The sequence below is a fragment of the Natator depressus genome, chromosome 16, assembly GCF_965152275.1.
Source record: "Natator depressus isolate rNatDep1 chromosome 16, rNatDep2.hap1, whole genome shotgun sequence".
Taxonomy (NCBI): domain Eukaryota; kingdom Metazoa; phylum Chordata; order Testudines; family Cheloniidae; genus Natator; species Natator depressus.
The window spans coordinates 26,692,818-26,716,467 of NC_134249.1; the positions used below are offsets into that span (position 1 = coordinate 26,692,818).

Sequence of the window (23,650 nt, forward strand, 5' to 3'; positions counted from 1 at the left end):
AACCTGCGCCAACTCATAACAGGTCCAGATGCAGGAAGTGATCCAGTTAGAGATCCTCGGAGAGGAGACCGGCAGGCCCTTCATCCTGTCCATTGTCACAATGAAGAGCTGTGTCAACCTGCAAAAGGACTTGATATGCTCCAGGTAAAATGCCAAGGCATGTTGGACGTCCAGCCGCCTCTCCTCATTTGTCTTGTGAGGCTTAGGACAGAACACCAGGAAGATGTCCTTGTTGATATGGCAGGAAGACACCACCTTCGGCAGGAAGGCCAGCTAGGGTCACAGCTGTACCTTGTCTTTGTAGAAGATCACATATGGCAGTTCCGTCTAGCCAATGTCACTGCCACAATAAAGGTGACTTTCCATGATAGGTGAGAAAGGGAACAAGAGCCTAAGGGCTCAAAAGGCAGACCCGTGAATCTGAAGAGAACCAGACTGAGGTCCCACTATGGGACAGGATCCCTAACAGGAGGGAAGAGCCTTTCGAGACCTGATGGACATCTCGTGTGAGAACACCGATCTACCCTGGATCGGTGGATGAAAAGCAGAGATGGCACCTAGATGAACCTTGATAGACGAGAGGGCCAGGCCTGATTTTTCAGGAGGAGTAGGTATTCCAAGATTGACTGCAGCGAAGAGTGCATTGGAGAGACGCTACTTTTAGACACCCAGTAGGAGAATCTCGTCCACTTCGCCAGGTAAGTTGCCCTAGTGGAGGGTTTTCTACTTCCCAAAAGGACCTGGTGCAACTCCCTGGAGCAGGCTTGTTCCTCTGGGTTCAACCATGCAGCATCCACGCCATGAGGTGGAAGGAGGCAAGGTTGGGGTGCAGGAGATGACCGTGGTCTTGTGAGAGAAGGTCCGGGCGGTTGGGCAGAGGCCATGGGAGACTACTACCAGATCCAGTAGCGTGCCGAACCAATGCTGGCCCAGCCACACTGGACCGATCACAATGACTCGAGCCTTGTCCCTCTGCTGACTAGCGGGATGGGCGGGAACGCATACATCAGATCTCTCCACCAGGACAGGAGAAAGGCGTCTGAAAGAGCGCCTTTGCCAAGACCCTGCAGGGAGCAAATCTGATGACATTTCCTGTTCTGCCTGGTGGCGAACAGGTCTACTCGGGGAGTTCCCCACCTCTGGAAGAGCATCTGGAACACTACTGAGTGGAGCGACCACTCGTGGTGAGAAAAGAAGGACCTGCTGAGGCAATCTGCCAGCATGTTCCTGATGCCAGAAAGGTGATACACCTCCAGGTGGATCGCATGGTGGATGCAGAAATCCCATAGGCGGAGTGCCTCTTGACAGAGGGCCGACAAGCACGTTCCTCCTTGCCTGTTGATGTAAAACATCGAGACCGTGTAGTCCATCAGCACTCGAACCACTTGGCCGGATAACTGCAGGAGGAACATTCCACAGGCCAGGCAAACTGACCTGAGCTCTTTAACATTTATATGCAACGTCATCTCCTCTGCGGACCACGTGCCTTGCGCTCCCCAGCCAAAGTCCAAGGCATCCGATATCAGCAACACTGAAGGTCACAGGGTATCGAACGGGACTCCTTCGAAGACTGTTCCAGGGTCGGTCCACCACTGCAGCACTGTGAGTACCTCTGATGGGATGGTGATGACCTTGTCCATGTGATCCCTGGACAGGGCACAGTCCATAGCCAGCCATTGCTGGAGGGGACGCATTTCAGAGCCTCGCATGGCGGACGACGTATGTGGACACCGCCATGTGGCCCAGCAGCCGTAGGCAGACCCTGGCCATTGTGAGAGGAAATGCAGAGACTCCAGCAATGAGGTCCCTCATGGTCTCGAACTTGTCATGCGGCAGAAACTCCTTCGCTCTGGCGGAGTCAAGGACCGCCCTGATAAACTCTATCTTTTGTACAGGGACTAATGTTGATTTTTCCTCGTTTATCAACAGGCCTAGCCTCCTGCACGTGGTCAACAGCATCGCGACGGAGTCCTGGACCTGGGATCTGGAGTGACCCTTGACCAGCCAGTCGTCCAGGTACGGGTAGATCAGGATACTTGAACGCCTGAGGTGAGACACCACCACTGACATGCATTTTGTAAACACTCTTGGTGCCGTAGCCAGGCCGAAGGGGAGCACTGTGAACTGGTAGTTTGCAGATCCCACTGTGAAGTGGAGGAAGCGTCTGTGTCCTTGAAAGATCACTATATCAAAGTACGAGTCCTTTAAATCGAGGGCGCTGTGACATTGCACCCCATAATACTTTAAAGAAATATGCTTATGAGTGTAAATATGACATAACTGGAATATGTTTTATTCTAGATATGCCATGTAACATATCTTTGCACAGGCTATGATCTACTGAATATATTCATTATATTTGTATGCATGTATCATTTTTATATCTGAAGTTATGAGTGTTGGCTCTATGCTTGTATTTAAAGTGTTTGCTGTAGGAAGCACATAAGGCAGATTTGGTCAACATTGTGTGAAGGGGTTATTCAAGTAATTGGGAGTACTTAACGAACTTTGGGAGATGCCAATCCACACCTGAGCTTTCCTGGGAACATTCAAACTAACATGTAAACAATGGCATCAGCCTGCAAAAAGCTGAATCATCCACAGACATGTGACTTGCCCAGATGGCTAAAGACTCCATCTTGTGACTGTGATGTTACACAGGAGAACAAAGGCCCTGGAAACCCCTCCATTTTGTCTTCAGCTGGCTCAGAAGATAGCCTCTCCACCCCAAAGAGATCCCTGAAAGAAACTGGAACAAAGGACAGTAACTACAGGGGTGTGAGTGACTGCTGGACCCAGACTAGGAAGGAGTCTCGTCTGTGAAAGAAGCTTATTGGAACATCTCTGAGGGTGAGATTTACCTGCATTTAGTTTCCTACTGTATTAGGCCTAGACTTGTGTGTTTTTGTTTTATTTTGCTTGGTAATTCACTTTGTTCTGTCTGTTATTACTTGGAACCACTTAAATCCTAGTTTTTATATTTAATAAAATCACTTTTTGCTTACTAGTTAACCCAGAGCAAGTATTAATACATGGGGGAGCAAACAGCTGTGCATATCTCTCTATGAGTGTTCTAGAGGGATAACAATTTATGAATTTACCCTGTATACACTTTATACGGAGTAAAATGAATTTATTTAGGGTTTGGATCCCATTAGGAACTGGGAAGTTGCAAGTCAGCAGGGGACAGGACAGGCGGCATACCAGTTTCCCGGATCCAGGGAGGGGATGATGGAGGCCAGGGAAACCATGCGGAAACTCAACTTCTTGAGATGCTTGTTGAGGGCTCGCAGGTCCAGGATGGGACCTTTGGGATCAGAAAGTAAAAGGAGTAGAACTCCTTGCCCCTAAGGCCTAGGGGGACTTTTTCCGAGGCCCACACCTGCAGCAAGCCTTGCACCTCCTGATGCAGTAGACTCTCGTGAGAGGGGTCCCCGGGGAGGGATGGAGGATAGAAACAAACTGGAGGGTATAGCCCTGCACCACAGTATTGAGGACCCAACAGTCCGATGTTATAGACACCCAGGCTGGGAGGAAAAATGAAAAAGTTGGTTGGAGAAACAGAAGGGGGCAGGATCCAGGACAGTGGCTGGAATGTCGGCCTTGGACGCATCCTCAAAATGCCCGTTTCGACCCCTGCTGGGAGGGGGAAGAGCTGGCCTGTGTCAAGATAGAGGGCTGTTGGCCCTGATGGTGTTGGTAGCCCTTGCCCTTCTTCTGGAAAGGCTCCTGCTTAAAATGCTTTCTTTGCTGCCCCAGGTAGAGGCACTGGGTCTTGAGTGTGGTGCACAAGTCCTTTAACCCATGCAGCTTATCATCAGTCTTCTCCGCAAACAGAACTTGGCCATTGAAAAGGAGGTTCTGGATGGACTGTTGGACCTCCACTGATAGGCCCGAGGACTGCAGCCATGCTGCCCTCCTCATGGTTATGGCTGAGGGCATGGTCCGTACTGCAGTCAGCCTTGTCCGAAGCCACCTGCAAGTGCTGCCCTCGCCATTCCCTGCCCCTCTTCCATTCTATTCCTTCCTGGGGTCCTCTAGGAGGGAGTCAACAAATTTGGCCATCAACTGCCAAATATTAAAATCGTAACGGCTCCGTAGAGCCTGATGATTTGCCACCCTCAGCTGTAGGCTCAATGATGAATAAACCTTCCTCCCAAAAATGTCCAACTTTTTCGCCTCCTTATTTTTGGGAACAGCCTCCGGTTGTCCTTGTCTTTCCCGCTAATTGACAGCAGACACTATTAGCAAGTTTGGGGAAGGATGGGTATACAAGTATTCATACCCTTTAGTAAGCACATAGTACTTGCACTCCGCCCACTTGGAGATTGGGGGTATTGATGCAGGGGTCTGCCAGAGGGCCTTGGTAATCTTGGCCTCCCCCTAATGTACTGGCAGCACGACTCTAGCAGTTGCTGCGGAGCTGAGGATGTTGAAGAGAGTGTCTGAGGGCTCCTTGGTTTCTAGCCCCAAGTTTGAGGTTACCCTCCTCAAAAGCTCCTGATGAGCTGTGGCATTGTCCTGGGGGACCGTAGGCGGGGGTCCAATGATGGCCTCATCAGGGGATGAGGAAGAGGATGTAGGTGCAGCAAGAGTCACCACCTCTGTGACCTGATCGGCATAGCCTTCTTCCCCCTTCTGTTGGGCATGGCGGGGTGGGGGGGAGTCCCAGGCACGGCGGCCTCAGTCTCAGGTGGGCAGGAGACCGTGGCAGAGGGCTTGTCAGAGACTCCCAACACTGACTTGCACCTTTGGGGAAGCTGCGTGAACCCCCACAGGTTCTAAGGGTGCCACAGCATAGGCCATTGACCCTGTGGCCACGGTAGTGCTGACAGTGCCGCAGGGAGAACTGGTGTCACCAGTGGAGGACCTTGCCCCGCCTATAGGGTTTCTTGGTCCGACTCCGAGCCCAGGGATGGACGGCCATGTTCCAGAGACTGGGACCGCACCAAGGCAGACCAGGTGTCTTGGTCCTGGCTGTGTCCACCGCCACACTCCAAGTGGGATCTGTATGCGGGAGATGATCCACCGTGTCGAGTTCCCAGGCTCCAATTGGTATATAGCCCTATGTCCAAAGCATGGTGGCTCTGCGTGGGCAAGCACTGGTGGGACGCTCCCTGAAGTGGCGAGTGGTACCGCATTGATGGGGACTGAGGGGGAGGTCCAAGGGCAGGCTTACCCCTTGATTTGGGAGCTGCCGTCGCCGGTGTGGATGGCACCGGGTGGGACAAGATATCCTATGCCGCCTACAGGGCCTCCGGGGTTAACAGCATCACCAGGTGCTGGACTCCCATACTGCTGTCCGGGGTGGCCAGCACATCCCGGGATGGACTAACCTGCTCAACTGAAGGCACCTCCCACTTGGAGTCGATGAGCTGCTGTTCGTTGGGTCTAGACTCGCCTCCTGCCCTCTCCTTGCCCTTGCGAGCAGGAGACTGACTTCTCCCGGTCTTCCTCCTTTTACTGGTCGGTGCTGGGGAGGTGGATGGTCATCTGTCTGATGATGGCACCCGCGGGCTGCTCTGTACTGACGCCACGGTGCTGGGTGCGGAGTCCGATCTCAGCTGTTCCCAGCGCCAACTCCATAAGGAGCATTTTAAGTCAAATGTCCCGCTCTTTCTTAGTGCGAGGCTTAAAGCTCTTGCATATTTGACACCTGTCACTGATGTGAGATTCTCCCAAACACCTTAAACAACTGGTGTGGGGGTCACTGACGGGAATGGGTTTCTTACAGCGGTCGCGGTTCTTAAAACCCAGGGAGCAGGGTAAGCTCCGTCCCGAGCCTAAGTCCCATTTGGGGCAACTAAAACTTAACTAAACACACTAAGGGAACTAATACTAGTTGATGTAACTATGTACAATAGAAAGGTTTGCAACAAACCTAGTGAGGTAAATAGAAAGGTGCATAAACACTGCAAAATTAAATGTAAAAATGTAACAAGAAAAGCGAAAAAGGAGTTTGAAGAACAGCTAGCCAAAAACTCAAAAGGTAATAAAATGTTTTTTAAGTACATCAGAAGCAGGAAGCCTGCTAAACAACCAGTGGAGCCCCTGGACGATCAAGATACAAAAGGAGCACTTAAAGATGATAAAGTCATTGCGGAGAAACTAAATGAATTCTTTGCTTCAGTTTTCACGGCTGAGGATGTTAGGGAGATTCCCAAACCTGAGCCGTCTTTTGTAGGTGACAAATTTGAGGAATTACCACAGACTGAAGTGACACTAGAGGTGGTTTTGGAATTAATTGAGAAACTTAACAGTAACAAATCACCGGGACCAGATGGCATTCACCCAAGAGTTCTGAAAGAACTCAAATGTGAAATTGCAGAACTATTAACTATGGTTTGTAACCTGTCCTTTAAATCAGCTACTGTACGCAATGACTGGAAGATAGCTAATGTAACGCCAATATTTAAGAAGGGCTCTAGAGGTGATCCTGGCAATTACAGACTGGTATGTCTAACATCAATTGGGCAAATTAGTTGAAACAATAGTAAAGAATAAAATTGTCAGACACATAGAAGAACATAAATTGTTGTGCAAAAGTCAACATGGTTTCTGTAAAGGGAGATCATGTCTTACTAATCTATTAGAGTTCTTTGAGGGGGTCAACAAACATGTGGACAAGGGGGATCCAGTGGGCACAGTGTACTTAGATTTCCAGAAAGCCTTTGACAAGGCCCCTCACCAAAGGCTCTTATGTAAATTAAGTTGTCATGGGATAAGAGGGAAGATCCTTTCATGGATTGAGAACTGGTTAAAAGACAGGGAACAAAGGGTAGGAATAAATGGTAAATGTTCAGAATGGAGAGGGGTAACTAGTGGTGATCCCCAAGGGTCAGTAGTAGGACCAATCCTATTCAACCTATTCATAAATGATCTGGAGAAAGGGGTAAACAGCAAGGTGGCAAAGTTTGCAGATGATACTAAACTGCTCAAGATAGTTAAAACCAAAGCAGACTGTGAAGAACTTCAAAAAGATCTCACAAAACTAAGTGACTGGGCAACAAAATGGCAAATTAAATTTATTGTGGATAAATGTAAAGTAATGCACATTGGAAAAAATAACCACAATTGTACATACAATATGATGGGGGCTAATTTAGCTACAACTAATCAGGAGAAACATCTTGGAGTCATCGTGGATAGTTCTCTGAAGACGTCCACACAGTGTGCAGCGGCAGTCAAAAAAGCAAACGGGATGTTAGGAATCATTAAAAAAGGGATAGAGAATATGATGGAGAATATCTTATTGCCCTTATATAAATCCATGGTACGCCCACATCTTGAATACTGCGTACAGTATTCATCTCAAAAAAGATATACTGGCATTAGAAAAGGTTCAGAAAAGGGCAACTAAAATGATTAGGGGTTTGGAACGGGTCCCATATGAGGAGAGATTAAAGAGGCTAGGACTTTTCAACTTGGAAAAGCGGAGACTAAGGGGGTATATGATAGAGGTATATAAAATCATGAGTGGTGTGGAGAAAGTGAATAAGGAAACATTATTTACTTGTTCCCATAAGAAATAGGGGCCATCAAATGAAATTAATGGATAGCAAGTTTAAAACAAATAAAAGGAAGTTCTTCTCCACTCAGTGCACAGTCTACCTGTAGAACTCCTTGCCTGAGGAGGTTGTGAAGGCTAGGACTATAACAGGGTTTAAAAGAGAACTGGATAAATTCATGGAGGTTAAGTCCATTGATGGCTATTAGCCAGGATGGGTAAGGAATGGTGTCCCTAGCCTCTGTTTGTCAGAGGGTGGAGATGGATGGCAAGAGAGATCACTAGATCATTACCTGTTAGGTTCACTCCCTCTGGGGCACCTGGCATTGGCCACTGTCAGTAGACAGGATACTGGGCTGGATGGACCTTTGGTCTGAGCCAGTATGGCCATTCTTATGTTCTTATGTTGTTCTTATGAACAGTTCTACGAAAGAAAAGGTTTGCTGAAGCAAAGAAATGTACTAGCACCATCACTGGTTGTAAGAAGGAAGGAACTGAGGGTGGCGGGAGCCGGTGGCGCCCCTTATACCGCCACCGGCACATGTGCGCCACTCCAGCAGGCACCAGACCCAGTCCCCTACAAATACCACTGAGGGAAAAACTTGTGGCACTGGTATACATGGTGAGCACACACACCTAAGATGGAATGGACATAAGCAAGCACACCTAACATGGAATGGACATAAGCAAGCACTTGAAGAACTAAAATTATTACTTTCCCTGTTTTTTTTCTATCACAGCTATACAGCAGCAGTAGCATATTTAACTGAGCTAGAGAGGTGTACAGCAGTGGCTCTCAACCTTTCCAGGACTACTGTACCTCTTTCAAAAGCCTAATTTGTTGTGCGTACTCCCAAGTTTCACCTCGCTTAAAAACTACTTGCTTACAGAAATCATACATAAAAACACAAAAGTGTCAAGACACACTATTACTGAAAAATTGCTTACTTTCTCATTTTACCATGTAATTATAAAATAAATCAACTGTGATATAAATATTGTAATTACATTTCAGTGTATAATACATAGAGTAGTATAACCAAGTCACTGTCTGTACGAAATTTTAGTTTGTACTGACCTTGCTAGTGCTTTTTACGTAGCCTGTTGTAAAGCTAAGCAAATATCTAGATGAGTTGATGTACCCTCTGGAAGACCTCTGCGTACCCCCAGGGGTAATGTACCCCTAGTTAAGAACCACTGGTGTACAGTGTGTGATCTTGTTATTGGGCCCTTGTCATTTCATATTTATCCCCCCTATTGTTTGTTACTCCACTGATCGTGTCATATCTAAAGTGATATTGCAAGCTCTTTGGGGCTGGGGCTGCCTAATTACTATTTTCATTCTATAAAGGAACTGTAATACTCCCATGGTGAAAAGAGCTGGGTGTTGGGAGGGTGTCTCAGTTCAGTTCTTAGTAGGCAACTGTCTTTTTTCTGAACTTCCCATCATAACTGGCATCTTTGTTTGCAGTCTTATCCCTGAAAAATAGTTGTCAAAGATTCAGCAGGCCATTGAAAATGGATTCTTTTCCTCCTCCTCGGAAAGGTCCCTCCAGAGCAGTGCTGAGGGATATTGGCAGGAGGTGAAGTAGAGCAAGCTTGCACAGCCACTTCTATGAATAAACAGAAAATTTCGGTCTTCAGCCCCAAGGGTTGTCAATCCAAAATCTTTCACCATCTCCAAATTCACCAAACCAAAAGCCCAGAGGTATTGGAAATGTGATAATTGCCAGAGCAATTCAAAGCCAACACACAACCAGCCCCAACAATACTTTACCTTCTGCTGAGGAAGAAGGGAATTCTGGCATTTCATGAGCTGTTGGTGTCTGAGGAGAACTGTTTGAACTGGTTTCCTTCAAACTGCTATGGGATGATCCACTTACTGTTGCAGTAGCTTTAAAATAAATATCTGACTGAAATGACAAAGAACACATTGTTAGCACAGCAAGACTTCCCTGTTTATCATTGAGACTGTGCCCAAAGAGTTGTCCTTTACATGGTGCAGCCATTGTATGCTGATTTGCCAATGGAAAGGCCTTAAAGACATCTGGAGCTGACATCCAAGAATCCTCTGGTGGTATACAGCTGGCTGAGCAGCCAGCTCCTACATGATCCCTCTATTCGCAGTTAGAGAAGGTGGTATGGCCTGGGCTTTCCAGAGGGCTGTCAACTCCTGACTGGGCCCCTTGGCCCTGTTGGCAATCAATGCACATTAGAGTAGCCTGAAGGACAAAGGTGACCAGCCCAAATGGCTCCAGGAATAGGAGAAGGTCAAAAACAGCACCAAGCCATATTGGCACACTCCTACCCTCCCACGTATGCTGTGTGCTCCTCAAATACAACTGAGGAACTGGACCAGAGTCCAAGGGTTTGGCTCAATAAGCAACTTGTGTTCATATGAAGTTAGAAAATGTAGCCTAATCTTTCCTTTACTATCACTGTTCCTTATTACACATAGAGAATTCTCCCTCCTTTTTCCAGGTGCATATATAAGGGCTAAGCACAGAACATACTAAGCCATCATCCTTGAAGTCATGGAATTACGCAAGGATGAAGTTGGCCTATTTGCACTTACTCCATGCACTCACATCTGGTGACTCACCAAACCCCTTTACCCTGTGTTCAGTCAGAGGAATGTCAAGTGGAAAAGAGAAAGGGGTATTCCTAACTATGTAAAATGAAAGAAACTGGGAAAGACATTTGAAAAGGAGCATCTCTGGGTGAGCAATGGTAATATAAATGATAGTGCTGCACTGGGATTTGAGATTTATACTCAAATAAGGAATATATATGGTCACTGCAGCCAATGAAATGAGCAGTCCTGTGCTTCTTTAAGATCATACATCTAAGTATACAGCTTCAAATTACATATATAATCTGCAGCCTAACTTGCTCATATAGGATCAACTATTTTTGTGATTTTAATAGACTGTTCTGAAGGGGACTGTCTCCATTCTATGCTTGCACACCCAGAAGTCTGTGTTACCAGGAACTGCACGTACACGTTGTAATGAGACCTCACACAGGGGCCCAACAAGGTTTTCCTATGTCTTACCCTTGATGCAACAAGTTGAAGTTCAGGCACCACAGCTGTGTGGACTAGGTTCCCATTCACCACTAATCGTATCTCTATGGAATCAGTAGTAAAGGCCAGGATATAAGGGAAAGCACAAACTGCAAGGGAACAAGGGCTGCTATTAGTGAGAAAAATTATGAACATATATTTATATCAGATGTTTTACAAAAGCACCTAGAGTTTTTAAAAGATTCTAGAAGTTTCCTGAAAATCTGACTCTCTCTCGCATCTCCCCTCTCTAGCGTAAATATTTTAGAAGTTTTTAAACGGCCTCTAAAATGCTGATGGGTGTCCAACTGCATAAAGCCTGTATGACTGCCTGACTCTCCACATTTAGTAGGGTGTAGATGGAATCTCTCAAATAGAGCAGGAGGAAATGAACGGGCTGAGGAGAACAAGAAAAAGAAGCCAATGATTTCAGAATTTTGTTTTTGCATGGAAAGAATCTGCCAAATAGATAGCTTTTCTAAACTATCAAATGCAAAAATCTAGGTGAACTGGCACAGCCCTAGAACTGAGTGTGACATGGCTGCATTTCTGTAACACCCACTGCTGCTCCAGTAGGGGCCAAGTACAATTCCAAACCAAATGAAAATGTTAAACCATCCTACTAGGTTACTACAGTCTTTTCTTACCAATAGCATAAGGAACCTGGTTCCAACTAAAGTGGAAGTCTGATGCCGATGTCTGGACCAAAGGAGAACCCCCATTATAGGGGCATACCTTTCTGTAGTAGCAGACATCTGTAACAAAAAACATCTGTTACCTCACACAGAAAATGACACAAACTGACATTAAATAAAATGGCTTAGAAAATTGGATTATATCTTCCTGTACAGCTGTTAAAACCATAAGAACATGAATTTACTGACTACAATTTTTAAAGGGAGAAAAACAGAGGTAATATAGAATATATAATATATTGTGTCTCATCTGTGGTAAAATCTGATTTAAGTGTCTACTTTGATGTCAAAGCTATTTATAATTTATTTTACAATTCATTAATATTTTATGAAATCATGTGTTTGCTTGCTTCCCCGATCCTCCATTACTTGTCTGTGGCTAGAGACACGGGCAAGAAATGTTCTGAAGTTGACATCAATGGCACAGTATCTGTCGGCCAGCATGAAACACCCTTTAAGCAGTCATACATTAGCACAGTTCACACTCCCCAAAGACTGAAATGTAGAGAGAGGGGAAACTTCCATATGAGGCCTGGGGGATATGAGACAGAGGTTTTATTAATCAAATGACTTGTGCACCCAGTCTCTCAGGAACTGCAGTGTTATTTTTACAATGGCTCAAATTCTATCAAATTCATGGTTTTCATGCACTGCATGTTCTTCCATCAGCAAGTGCTTCTACAGCACCTACTTCTAACCATAAAACTGGTAATTTTCCAATACTAAAAGGCAAAAAGGAAAGAATAAAAGCATAGGTCAGCCAGTAAGGGAGGCAGGACTCCACTGACTGGCTTTTTAAATCTGGATTCACTGATTACTCAAAGAACATTATTATTACAGTGATTATCCAATGTGAACTATGAATCACCATCTATTTCCCTAGTTGCAGGATTTCTTTCAATTATGAATTATAAAAGCCAGGAATAATATACTTAAAAATTATCAGTACATCTGCAAAGTCAAAGCTGAAATCAAGAAAGTCACCGTCTTTCTATGAGTAGTACACACAACAGGGATTCTAGTAAAACTGAAAACCAGCTTACAATTCCCCATTCTTTTTATTTACTCGGATTGAACTCTTGAATTTTGTCTGAAAGGATGCCATTACTTCCTCACATGTCTAGCCTTTTGTATCAACAGGTACTTATATGGACTTCATTACTGTAATATTTGAGCACCTCACAATTTTTAATGTATTTATCCTCACAACTTCTCTGTGCCGTCAAGAAATGCTATGACATTCATTACAGATGGCGATCTGGGCATAGAGACTAAGGCCCAATATCTTAAAGGTATTTAAGCATTGCTGTACTCAGTGTTGCAGTGGCTACCTAATTTAAGATCCTAAGTCTCATTTTCAAAAGGAATTTTGGTAGTTATGAGCCTAAATTCCATTGACTGTCAACAGGATTAGGCTCGTAAGTGCCTGAAACCTTTTTGAAAATGACACCGTCTCCTAAATCAGGTAGGCATTGCAGTGCGGAGAACAGCAATGTCTAAATACTGATGAAAAGTTGGGATCTAATTGTTTTGTCCAAGGTTACACAGGAAGTCTGTGGTGGAGCAAGGAATTGCATCAAAGTCTCAAGCAAGAGTCCTAATCATTGGATGATTCATTAAAGATTGTGAGTGGCTCAGACACTCTGGTAATGGGGTCATATAAGAAAGAAAGGCAATTATAATAATGGATACCTCAGAGCTGACATTTTAGTGAGCAATTAACACCAGAGGTGGTTCTCCAAAATTGGAGAATTTCATTTGTACCCCTGAAAATAGAAGCAGGTAGCTGATGTTTCTACATTCTGCACAGCTTGTCATAAAACAATAATGAAAATTATATTGAAAAACTGCTAACTTAGCAATATGTAGAATCATATCCCACAGACAAACAGGATTGATACAAGCAGACTGATACATTAAAGTTTTTAAACTTTCTTTGCTATTGCCTGGATCAAATAAAACAGCACTTACAGTTATAACACAACAGTAGACCAGCATCACCATCTTCATATACATCAATAGCTGCAACAAAATTAACCTGCAATGATAATGGGTAAGGGTAGTGGGCAGACTGGATACTGAGGTTATTACAAACTGCTTTTGAGAAAAATGCAACACTTTGTCCCAGAGTCAGTGGAGATGCACTCCTGCAGCTCAGAACAAAATCTGTCCTTTTCAAGTGTAGCCTTCTGTATCTATGCCTTTATTTGGCATTCATTGTAAATCCACTCTTGGTAAGGGATTCAATTAGTTTTCCAATCAATATTTTCTATAGTAACATCATAATGCAGTAACAGGCCTTATTTGGAAACACAGATGTTTAGAAAAGGGAAGTTACTTACCCTTTATAACTGGAGATCTGTAGATTCTTCAAGATCTGTAGTTCCTATCTGTATTCCACTGTGCGCTGATGTGTCGGAGACTGGAGATTTCTAGCAAGTAGTGTCTGTCTCTGCCTACGTAGTTGTTCCCCTCGTGTTCCAGACTGAGGGCATAAAGGATGATGCGGAGTGACCCCTCTCCAGTTCCTCTTACTGCAGATCAGAGAGGATCCGAAGTAGAGGGGAATGAGGGTAGGTAGTGGAATACAGATAGGGACCACACATCTTGAAGAACTCCAGTAATGAAGACTACTTAATTCCCTTGTTTCTTTGAGTGCTGGTCTCTGTGTATATTCCACTGTGAGTGACTGACAAGCAGTACTCAGAGAAAAGGAAGATGCAAGGATGCAGCTGGGATGGCTGCTTGCAGAACCGCTATCCCAAAGGATGTGTCAGCAGAGGAGCCTTGACTCAAGACATAATGTCTCATGAATGTGTGCCTGGAACTCTACATCACCGCCTTGCAAATGTCAAGCAGAGGTACTTGTTGAAGTGATGGTACTGAGGCTGCCTGTGCTCTTGTAGAGTAAGTCCATATCCCGTGTGCGATAAGACAGTAAATAACAAAGTAGGATGCAGCCAGAGATCCTCTGAGAGAAAAAAGCTTGTCCTTGGACTTGTTCTGCTGTGGCCAGAAACAGCCTAGGTGACTGATTTGTTCAGTTCTCTGTAGGTAAAAGGCTACAGCTTGTCTCACATAACAGAGATGAAGTTTCCTTATTTTGATGGATGTGTGGGCCTTCAGAAAGAACATAGGTAAGTGCATATTCTGGTTTATGTGAAAGGGTGAATTTCAAGTGTAGTTGTAGTGAGATCTTGTCTGCCATTAGGGCTCCTAACTCACTTATTTGTCTGGCTGAGCTGATAGCAGCAAGATAGGGAATCTTCATAGATTGGTAAAGCATCGAGTTGGAAGGGTGGCACAGTGACTGTTGGAAGCACTAAATTAAGATCTCATTGAGGGGTTGGTTTTATTACTCGTGGGGAAGTTCTAATTAAAACCCTTTAAAAATTTGGAGGTGATGGGGTGAATAAGGCAGCATAGCTGTCTGATGGAGGGTGATGTGCTGATTGCTGCTAGGTGAACCTGTATGAAGCTAAGGGAAAGGACAAACTTCTTGAGCATAAGAAGGTAATGTGGGATATCAGGGATATCTGCTGACTCAGGAGACTCAATAGAGCTGCTGGGCCCAGATAGATAAACGCTTCCAATTGACAAGACAACATTTTCTCATGGAGTCTGTTAAGGCTGATTCCCCACTCTGGCACTTCGAGTGCAGAAGGTGGGGACCCACAAGGATTCTAAAATTTAATACTGGCCACTCAAGGCTGGTATTAAAATCCCAAGGTCACAGTTTCTCTCTGACCTTGGATGGGTAGATGTCACCACCACCAAAGTGCAAAAAACCCCAACAAAAAACAAACAAACAAAAAAACAACCCTTGGGAACCAGGAAGGCTCACTTGGGAATTCGTTCCTGTGGGGTACCCTCAAGCCCTTTCACCCCTCCCTCTGGGGAAGAGCTGAGAAAGAAAACAAAGGAAATTAGCTGTTGCCCCCAGCTAATTAAACAACATATGCACAAACCTCTTCGGACACCAAAAATCCAATCCTGTTCTTAAAAAAGGCAAATTGTATTAAAAACAAAAAGAAAGAAAATACATCTGGAATTTAGGCTTTTGCTAGATTTTAAAAAAAGCAATTACAAAAATTAAGCATCAAGATAGCTCTCTTGAGGTTTAGCTTAAAGGTTACAAGCGAAACAAAAGCACCTGGGGTTAGTACAGAGGAGTCCACAAGCCAATAAGAAATAAAAGAAATAACCCTAATTGCATCTTCCTAGACATTCCCTGATTACTGACATATTGGGGGTTTCACATAAGTAGGGTTGAGGTATGACTGATGAGGTAGGCTTGATGCTTCTTCATACCTGGTTTTAAAGCTTTTTACAGCATAGCTTCAGCCCTGTCCTGCTCTGTCCCCCGTCACTGGAGAACAACAACGAGAAAGGGAAGTTTTTTTCCCCAATTTTAAAAAGTTCTAGCTCTCCCATTGGCTCTTTTGGTCAGGTGCCCACTCCCTTTCTTTAACCTAGCCAGGGATACTTTTTAACCCTTTACAGATTAAGCAAGCAGAGAACAGCCAACAAGAATGACTTTATAGCTGACTGGCTGGCTGGGTTTCCATAAAAGGGAGCTACTCCCTCCCCTTCATTTATCACAGAGTCCATTCTACTATTAATAAGGATGGCTTGCACATTCTGGGAACAGGAACATTCTAGATCTGATGCCCATCCAAATACCAACCTGTGAGATGAAGAATTCCGGTTTGGGATGTCTGATCTTGCCTTTTTCTTGAGCCAAAAGGTCTGGAAAACAATTAATGCTGACTAGTGGTCAGGCTGACACATGCAGGAGAACTGGAAACTAGAACCTCCTGGTCCATCTGGGCATGATGAAAATGACTCGTGCTCTATCACATCAAGACTTCTGTAATACTCAAGGAAGCGGTGGGACGGGTGGAAATGCATAGTTTAGGTGGTCTGTCCAAGGAAGAAGGAAAGCAGCGCTGTTGGAGAATGGCCTTGAACTTCCCTAGAAAAAACAGTTACTAACCTTCGTAACTGTTGTTGTTTGAGATGTGTTGTAGGTGTATGCACATCCCAAGCACAGTCACCAGAAAATTTTCCCTCAGTAGTACCTGTTGGGGGTGGCTCGAGCGCCCTCCGGTGCCGCACGCTCACAGTGCCAGTATAAAGCCCCCAGCTGACCCTGCACCCCCTCAGTTCCTTCTTTTTTGGATAGCTCTGATGTAGAGAGGGAAGAGCATCTTCTCAAGCAGGCTGGCTAACCTAGTGAGGAGGGCTTTAAACTAGGTTCACCAGGGGAAGGAGACCAAAGCCCTGAAGTATGTGGGGAAGTGGGATACCGGGAGGAAGCACGAGCAGGAGAGCGCGAGGGGGGGGGCCTCCTGCCTCATACTGAGAAAGAGGGAAGATCAGCGAGTTATCTCAAGTGCCTATACACACATACAAGAAGCCTGGGAAACAAGCAGGGAGAACTGGAAGTCCTGGCACAGTCAAGGAATTATGATGTGATTGGAATAACAGAGACTTGGTGGGATAACTCACATGACTGGAGTACTGTCATGGATGGATATAAACTGTTCAGGAAGGACAGGCAGGGCAGAAAAAGTGGGGAAGTTGCACTGTATGTAAGGGAGCAGTATGACTGCTCAGAGCTCCAGTATGAAACTGCAGAAAAACCTGAGAGTCTCTGGATTAAGTGTAGAAGTATGAGCAACAAGGGTGATGTGGTGGGAGTCTGCTATAGACCACCGGACCAGGGGGATGAGGTGGACGAGGCTTTCTTCCGGCAACTAACGGAAGTTACTAGATCGCAGGCCCTGGTTCCCATGGGAGACTTCAATCACCCTGATATCTGCTGGGAGAGCAATACAGTGGTGCACAGACAATCCGGGAAGTTTCTGGAAAGTGTAGGGGACAATTTCCTGGTGCAAGTGCTGGAGGAACCAACTAGGGGCAGAGCTCTTCTTGACCTGCTGCTCATAAACCGGGAAGAATTAGTAGGGGAAGCAAAAGTGGACAGGAACCTGGGAGGCAGTGACCATGAGATGGTCGAGTTCAGGATCCAGACACAAGGAAGAAAGGAGAGCAGCAGAATACAGACCCTGGACTTCAGAAAAGCAGACTTTGACTCCCTCAGGGAACTGATGGGCAGGATCCCCTGGGAGAATAACATGAGGGGGAAAGGAGTCCAGGAGAGCTGGCTCTATTTTAAAGAATCCTTATTGAGGTTACAGGGACAAACCATCCCGATGTGTAGAAAGAATAGTAAATACGGCAGGCGACCAGCTTGGCTTAACAGTGAAATCCTTGCTGATCTTAAACACAAAAAAGAATCATAGAATATCAGGGTTGGAAGGGACCTCAGGAGGTCATCTAGTCCAACCCCCTGCTCAAAGCAGGACCAATCCCCAACTAAATCATCCCAGCCAGGGCTTTGTCAAGCCTGATCTTAAAAACCTCAAAGGATGGAGATTCCACCACCTCCCTAGGTAACGCATTCCAGTGCTTCACCACCCTCCTAGTGAAAAAGTTTTTCCGAATATCCAACCGAAACCTCCCCCACTACAACTTGAGACCATTACTCCTCGTTCTGTCATCTGCTACCACTGAGAACAGTCTAGATCCATCCTCTTTGGAACCCCCTTTCAGGTAGTTGAAAGCAGCTATCAAATCCCCCCTCATTCTTCTCTTCCGCAGACTAAACAATCCCAATTTCCTCAGCCTCTCCTCATAAGTCATGTGTTCCAGTCCCCTAATCATTTTTGTTGCCCTCCGCTGGACGCTTTCCAATTTTTTCACTCTCTTCTTGTAGTGTGGGGCCCAAAACTGGACACAGTACTCCAGATGAGGCTTATAAGAAGTGGAAGATTGGACAAATGACCAGGGAGGAGTATAAAAATATTGCTCAGACATGCAGGAGTGAAATCAGGAAGGCCAAATCACACCTGGAGTTGCAGCTAGCAAGAGATGTTAAGAGTAACAAGAAGGGTTTCTTCAGGTATGTTGGCAACAAGAAGAAAGTCAAGGAAAGTGTGGGCCCCTTACTGAATGAGGGAGGCAACCTAGTGAATGAGGATGTGGAAAAAGCTAATGTACTCAATGCTTTTTTTGCCTCTGTCTTCACGAACAAGGTCAGCTCCCAGACTACTGCACTGGGTAGCACAGCATGGGGAGGAGGTGACCAGCCCTCTGTGGAGAAAGAAGTGGTTCGGGACTATTTAGAAAAGCTGGACGTGCACAAGTCCATGGGGCCGGATGTGTTGCATCCGAGAGTGCTAAAGGAGTTGGCGGATGTGATTGCAGAGCCATTAGCCATTATCTTTGAAAACTCATGGCGATCGGGGGAAGTCCCGGACGACTGGAAAAAGGCTAATGTAGTGCCAATCTTTAAAAAAGGGAAGAAGGAGGATCCTGGGAACTACAGGCCAGTCAGCCTCACCTCAGTCCCCGGAAAAATCATGGAGCAGGTCCTCAAGGAATCTATCCTGAAGCACTTACACGACAGGAAAGTGATCAGGAACAGTCAGCATGGATTCACCAAGGGATAGTCATGCCTGACTAATCTAATTGCCTTCTATGATGAGATTACTGGTTCTGTGGATGAAGGGAAAGCAGTGGATGTATTGTTTCTTGACTTTAGCAAAGCTTTTGACACGGTCTCCCACAGTATTCTTGTCAGCAACTTAAAGAAGTATGGGCTGGATGAATGCACTATAAGGTGGGTAGAAAGTTGGCTAGATTGTCGGGCTCAACGGGTAGTGTTCAATGGCTCCATGTCTAGTTGGCAGCCGGTATCAAGCGGAGTGCCCCAAGGGTCGGTCCTGGGGCCGGTTTCATTCAATATCTCCATAAATGATCTGGAGGATGGTGTGGATTGCACTCTCAGCAAATTTGTGGATGATACTAAACTAGGAGGAGTGGTAGATACGCTGGAGGGCAGAGATAGGATACAGAGGGACCTAGACAAATTGGAGGATTGGGCCAAAAGAAATCTGATGAGGTTCAACACGGACAAGTGCAGAGTCCTGCACTTAGGACGGAAGAATCTCATGCCCCGCTACAGACTAGGGACCAAATGGCTAGGCAGCAGTTCTGCAGAAAAGGACCTAGGGGTTACAGTGGACGAGAAGCTGGATATGAGTCAGCAGTGTGCCCTTGTTGCCAAGAAGGCCAATGGCATTTTGGGATGTATAAGTAGGGGCATAGCCAGCAGATCGAGGGACGTGATCGTTCCCCTCTATTCGACATTGGTGAGGCCTCATCTGGAGTACTGTGTCCAGTTTTGGGCCCCACACTACACGGAGGATGTGGAAAAATTGGAAAGTGTCCAGCGGAGGGCAACAAAAATGATTAGGGGACTGGAACACATGACTTATGAGGAGAGGCTGAGGGAACTGGGATTGTTTAGTCTGCGGAAGAGAAGAATGAGGGGGGATTTGATAGCTGCTTTCAACTACCTGAAAGGGGGTTCCAAAGAGGATGGATCTAGACTGTTCTCAGTGGTAGCAGATGACAGAACAAGCAGTAATGGTCTCAAGTTGCAGTGGGGGAGGTTTCGGTTGGATATTAGGAAAAACTTTTTCACTAGGAGGGTAGTGAAACACTGGAATGCGTTACCTAGGGAGGTGGTGGAATCTCCTTCCTTTGAGGTTTTTAAGATCAGGCTTGATAAAGCCCTGGCTGGGATGATTTAGTTGGGGATTGGTCCTGCTTTGAGCAGGGGGTTGGACTAGATGACCTCCTGAGGTCCCTTCCAACTCTGATATTCTATTATTCTAAGGCGGTAGGTTGTAGAATGGACACGTGCAACATCTTAAAGAACGACAGTTACGAAGGTTAATAACCATTTTTTCTTCTTTGAATGACTGCACATGTGCATTCCATTGTAGGTGACTCCCCCAAGCAGTTGCATAGGTGGTAGGATTGAAGTTTGTGGACATGCTGATTGCAACATCATCGCTGGACTGTTGAGTGATGGCGTAATGAGAAGAGAATGTGTCTGGAAAGGGTGGAAAGATGATAATTGGTGCAAGATATCTCCTTAACTGAGGAGATAGCTAAGCCTTGCTGCTTCAGGTGTCATAAATACTCAAGTATTTCCTAAGTAGCCCTAGTGGAGGGCTTCCTACTACTAATAGGTCATGATGCACCTGCTGCAAATAAGCCTGCTTTCCTGGATTTGGCCATGGAGATTCCAGACCGTCAGGTGAAGGGAGCTGTGGTTTGGGTGGAGTAGCTGACCATGGTCCTAAGAGATCAGGTCCAGGTGTAAAGGTAGCAGGATTGGAGCCATCACAGAGAGGCCTAGCAGGGTGGTGAACCAATGTTGACGGGGCCATGCTAGGGCTATCAGAATGACCTGGGCCTGGTCCCTCTTGATCTTTAATAGTACTTGTGCATGAGCGGAATGGGGGGGAAAGCGTAGTACAGGTGACCTGTCCATGGCAGCAGGAAGGCATCCGTAAGAGATCCTGGGCTATAGCCTCGTAGGGAGCAGAATTGGTGACACTTCCTGTTGTACCACGTTGCAAACAGGTCTGTGTGGGAGTCCCCCACTGATGGAAAACTTCCCTCACAATATCCAGAAGAAGGAATCACTCCTGGTGACTGGAGAAAGACTGGCTGAGGTGATCTGCCAACCCATTCTGTACTCTCAGGAGGTGAGAGGCCCCGAAGTGGACTGAATGGGCTATGCAAAATTCCCATAGCTGAACTGCTTCCTGACACAGGGCGAAGAGTGAGCCCCTCCGTGCCTGTTGAGATAAAACATGGCTGTAGTGTTGTCTGTAAGAACCAACAGGTTCTTCCCCGTAACGTGAGGCAGGAACATCTGACAGGCCTGGTGAACTGCCCTGAGTTCTCTGACAATGATGTGAAGTGAGAGCTCTTCTGGAGACCAAAGGTCTTGAGTCCTGAGGGCTCCAGGTGAGCTCCCCAGCCTAGCGCTGATGCGTCTGAGACCAGGGACATCAAAGGTTGAGGCTGTAAAAAGGGAACACCTACACAAAGAGCAAGTGGCTCCGGCCACCAATTGAGGGAGGTGGGAATCTGAGAAGGTACCATGAGCCCAGAGTCCAGATGGTGGTGGTTTGGCGAGTACACTGAGGCCAGCCACAATGGAGCCTCCAACAGGCCGAACAGGAGTACTGCAGATTCGTAGCGCATGTGGCTCACTATGAAGCTGAGGAATCTTCTGTGGCGTTGGTAAATTGATATATGAAAGTGGACATCTCTTAAATCAAGGGCGGCCAGTCCCATGGATCCAGGGAAGGAATAATGGAAGCCAGGGAGACCATGTGGAATTTTAATTTCTTGAGGTTGGCGCAGATCTAGAATAGGTCTGAGACCCTCCTTGGCTTTTGGGATTAGGAAATAACAGGAGTAGAACCTCTTCTCTCTTAAAATCAGTGAAACCTCTTCTACGGCTCCCACACAAAGGAGAAATTGAACCTCCTAGGCTAGAAGTTGGTCTTAAGAGGGGACCCTGAAGGAGGATGGGGAGTGAGGATGGGAAGAAGGGGTAGAAATAAACTGGACGGTATATCCCACTTCCACCATGCTCAACAACCAATGGTCCATGGTGAAATGGGACCATGCACTGATGAAGTGGGACAGGACGTCCACAAATAAAGGGGAAATAGGATCCTGCATCAGAAACTGGTATGATGTCCTCCAGTGTCCCATCAAAATGCCTGCTAAGAATCCCCTGGATGTTGGGGGAGGGGCGGCATTGATGTTGAGGTAGAAACAAGTGGTGACCTATGCCTAAAACTCTGCTCTTTTTCCTCTGAGATCTCTTTCATGTCAGTCTGCTCCAAAAAGAGCGATCCTCCCTCTATAGGTAGGTCCTGAAGAATTTCTTGGACTTCCTGTGGGAGACCAGAAGACTGTAGTCTTTAACTCCTGCGCACGGCCACTGCTGAAGCCATGGACTTGGCCACCGAATCCAGGGCAGCTTGCAAGGAAACCCTTGCTACTGATTTCCCCTCATCCACCAGCGAGGAGAACTCTTGCCTGGCCTCTTGGGGGAGCAAGCTCTTGAACTTCTGCATAGAGTCTCACATGTTGAAGTCATATCTGCCCAGCAGTACCTGCTGATTTGTGATCCCAAGCTGCAACCCCGCAAGTAGAATAAAACTTTCTACCAAATAAATCCAATTTCTTGGAGTCCTTTGCTTTAGGTGTTGCACCTTGATGACCCTACCTTTCTCTTTCATTGGCAGTAGATACCACCAGAGATCTCGGGTGGCGGCGGGGGATGAGTGTACAAGAACTCATAACCTTGGACAGGCAAAAAGTATTTTTGCTCAGCTCTTTTTTGATGTAGGTGGAAGGGAAGTGGGGGTGTGCCACAGGGATTTAACAGGGTCCCTAATGGCCTCATTAAGAGGCAGGACTACTTTTGATGAGCCCGCCATGGCTAAAATGTTAGATTATGGGAGGACTCCTTCACTACCTCCACCCGTATGCTTAAATTTAAGGCCACCCTCTTCAACAACTCTTGGTGAGGTGACATGCTCACTCCTGACAGCTTTGTCAGGGGAGGAGGAGGAGGAGGCCAGCACTAACTGAGAATACCCTTCCTTTCTGCATCAGCAGGATCTCAGAACCGATTCCTGAAATTTGGCACGGAGTCCAGATCAGGTGTTGCCCAATGAGGCAATGATGTTCTTCTTTCAGAGGCACAAATAGGAGTGTCTTGAATAGGAATTCTGAATTGGGGGAAACCCATGGATTTCAAAAGGGCCACTGCATCGGCATAGGAGCCCAGTGACCTCTAGGATAAGTACTTGATAGCACCATGTGCCTGGGTCCATAGCAGGGTAGGAGTGTCTGGGAGAGTGGCGGGAGTGACTCATGGGACAGGAGGAGTACGACCCAACCTCCAACTCAGAATATGATGAGTATCTATCTGGTGACCATGGAGGTGCGGTTCCCACTGGTGCTGCAGACCAGTACCAAGGTGGGGAAGCCTGTGTCAAGGCCAGCATTGTTGGTTTCCCCCTTAGACAGTACTGCTGGGCCTCACAGCAGACAGTAACTGGAAACAACAGGTTCCCTCTTGCCTGCCAGCACCAATACTGACAACTCCTGTACTGCCAGAGATACTAGTAGAGCCAGTGATAGCCGGTCTCTGGCAGCGACAAACGCATCCAATGTGGAGGGCGCCGCAATAGCACTAGTACCATGCTGCGTTCCCAAAGTAGACAGCTCATCCGGTACCAGAGTCAATGATGTTTCATAAGAGCTGGAGGTCAGTGGTGCTGGCCGCTGCGGTACTCAGGCAGAGGAGTGGCATAGCTTAGGTCGCACTCAACTCTGATCCCAATGCCTGGCCGTCTTTGGTGCCAGAGATTCTCCCACCTCATTTGGCTGCTTCTTGTCCCTTTTCCTTGGCTCTAGTGATGGTGAACA

At 46.3% G+C, this 23,650-nt stretch overlaps 1 protein-coding gene across 6 annotated transcripts in view; it reads right to left on the bottom strand.

Moving 5' to 3' along the window:
• Positions 1–23,650, bottom strand: part of GARNL3 (GTPase activating Rap/RanGAP domain like 3) — a 210,881-nt gene that overhangs the window by 17,633 nt on the left and 169,598 nt on the right. For all 6 annotated transcript variants that reach the window (XM_074973394.1, XM_074973391.1, XM_074973392.1 and 3 more), the window contains 4 exons: positions 13,238–13,304; positions 11,219–11,326; positions 10,563–10,681; positions 9,285–9,420 (listed from right to left, as the gene is read on the bottom strand). In XM_074973394.1, coding sequence (XP_074829495.1) covers positions 9,285–9,420; positions 10,563–10,681; positions 11,219–11,326; positions 13,238–13,304 — 430 coding nt within the window. The remainder of the gene's footprint in view (positions 1–9,284; positions 9,421–10,562; positions 10,682–11,218; positions 11,327–13,237; positions 13,305–23,650) is intronic.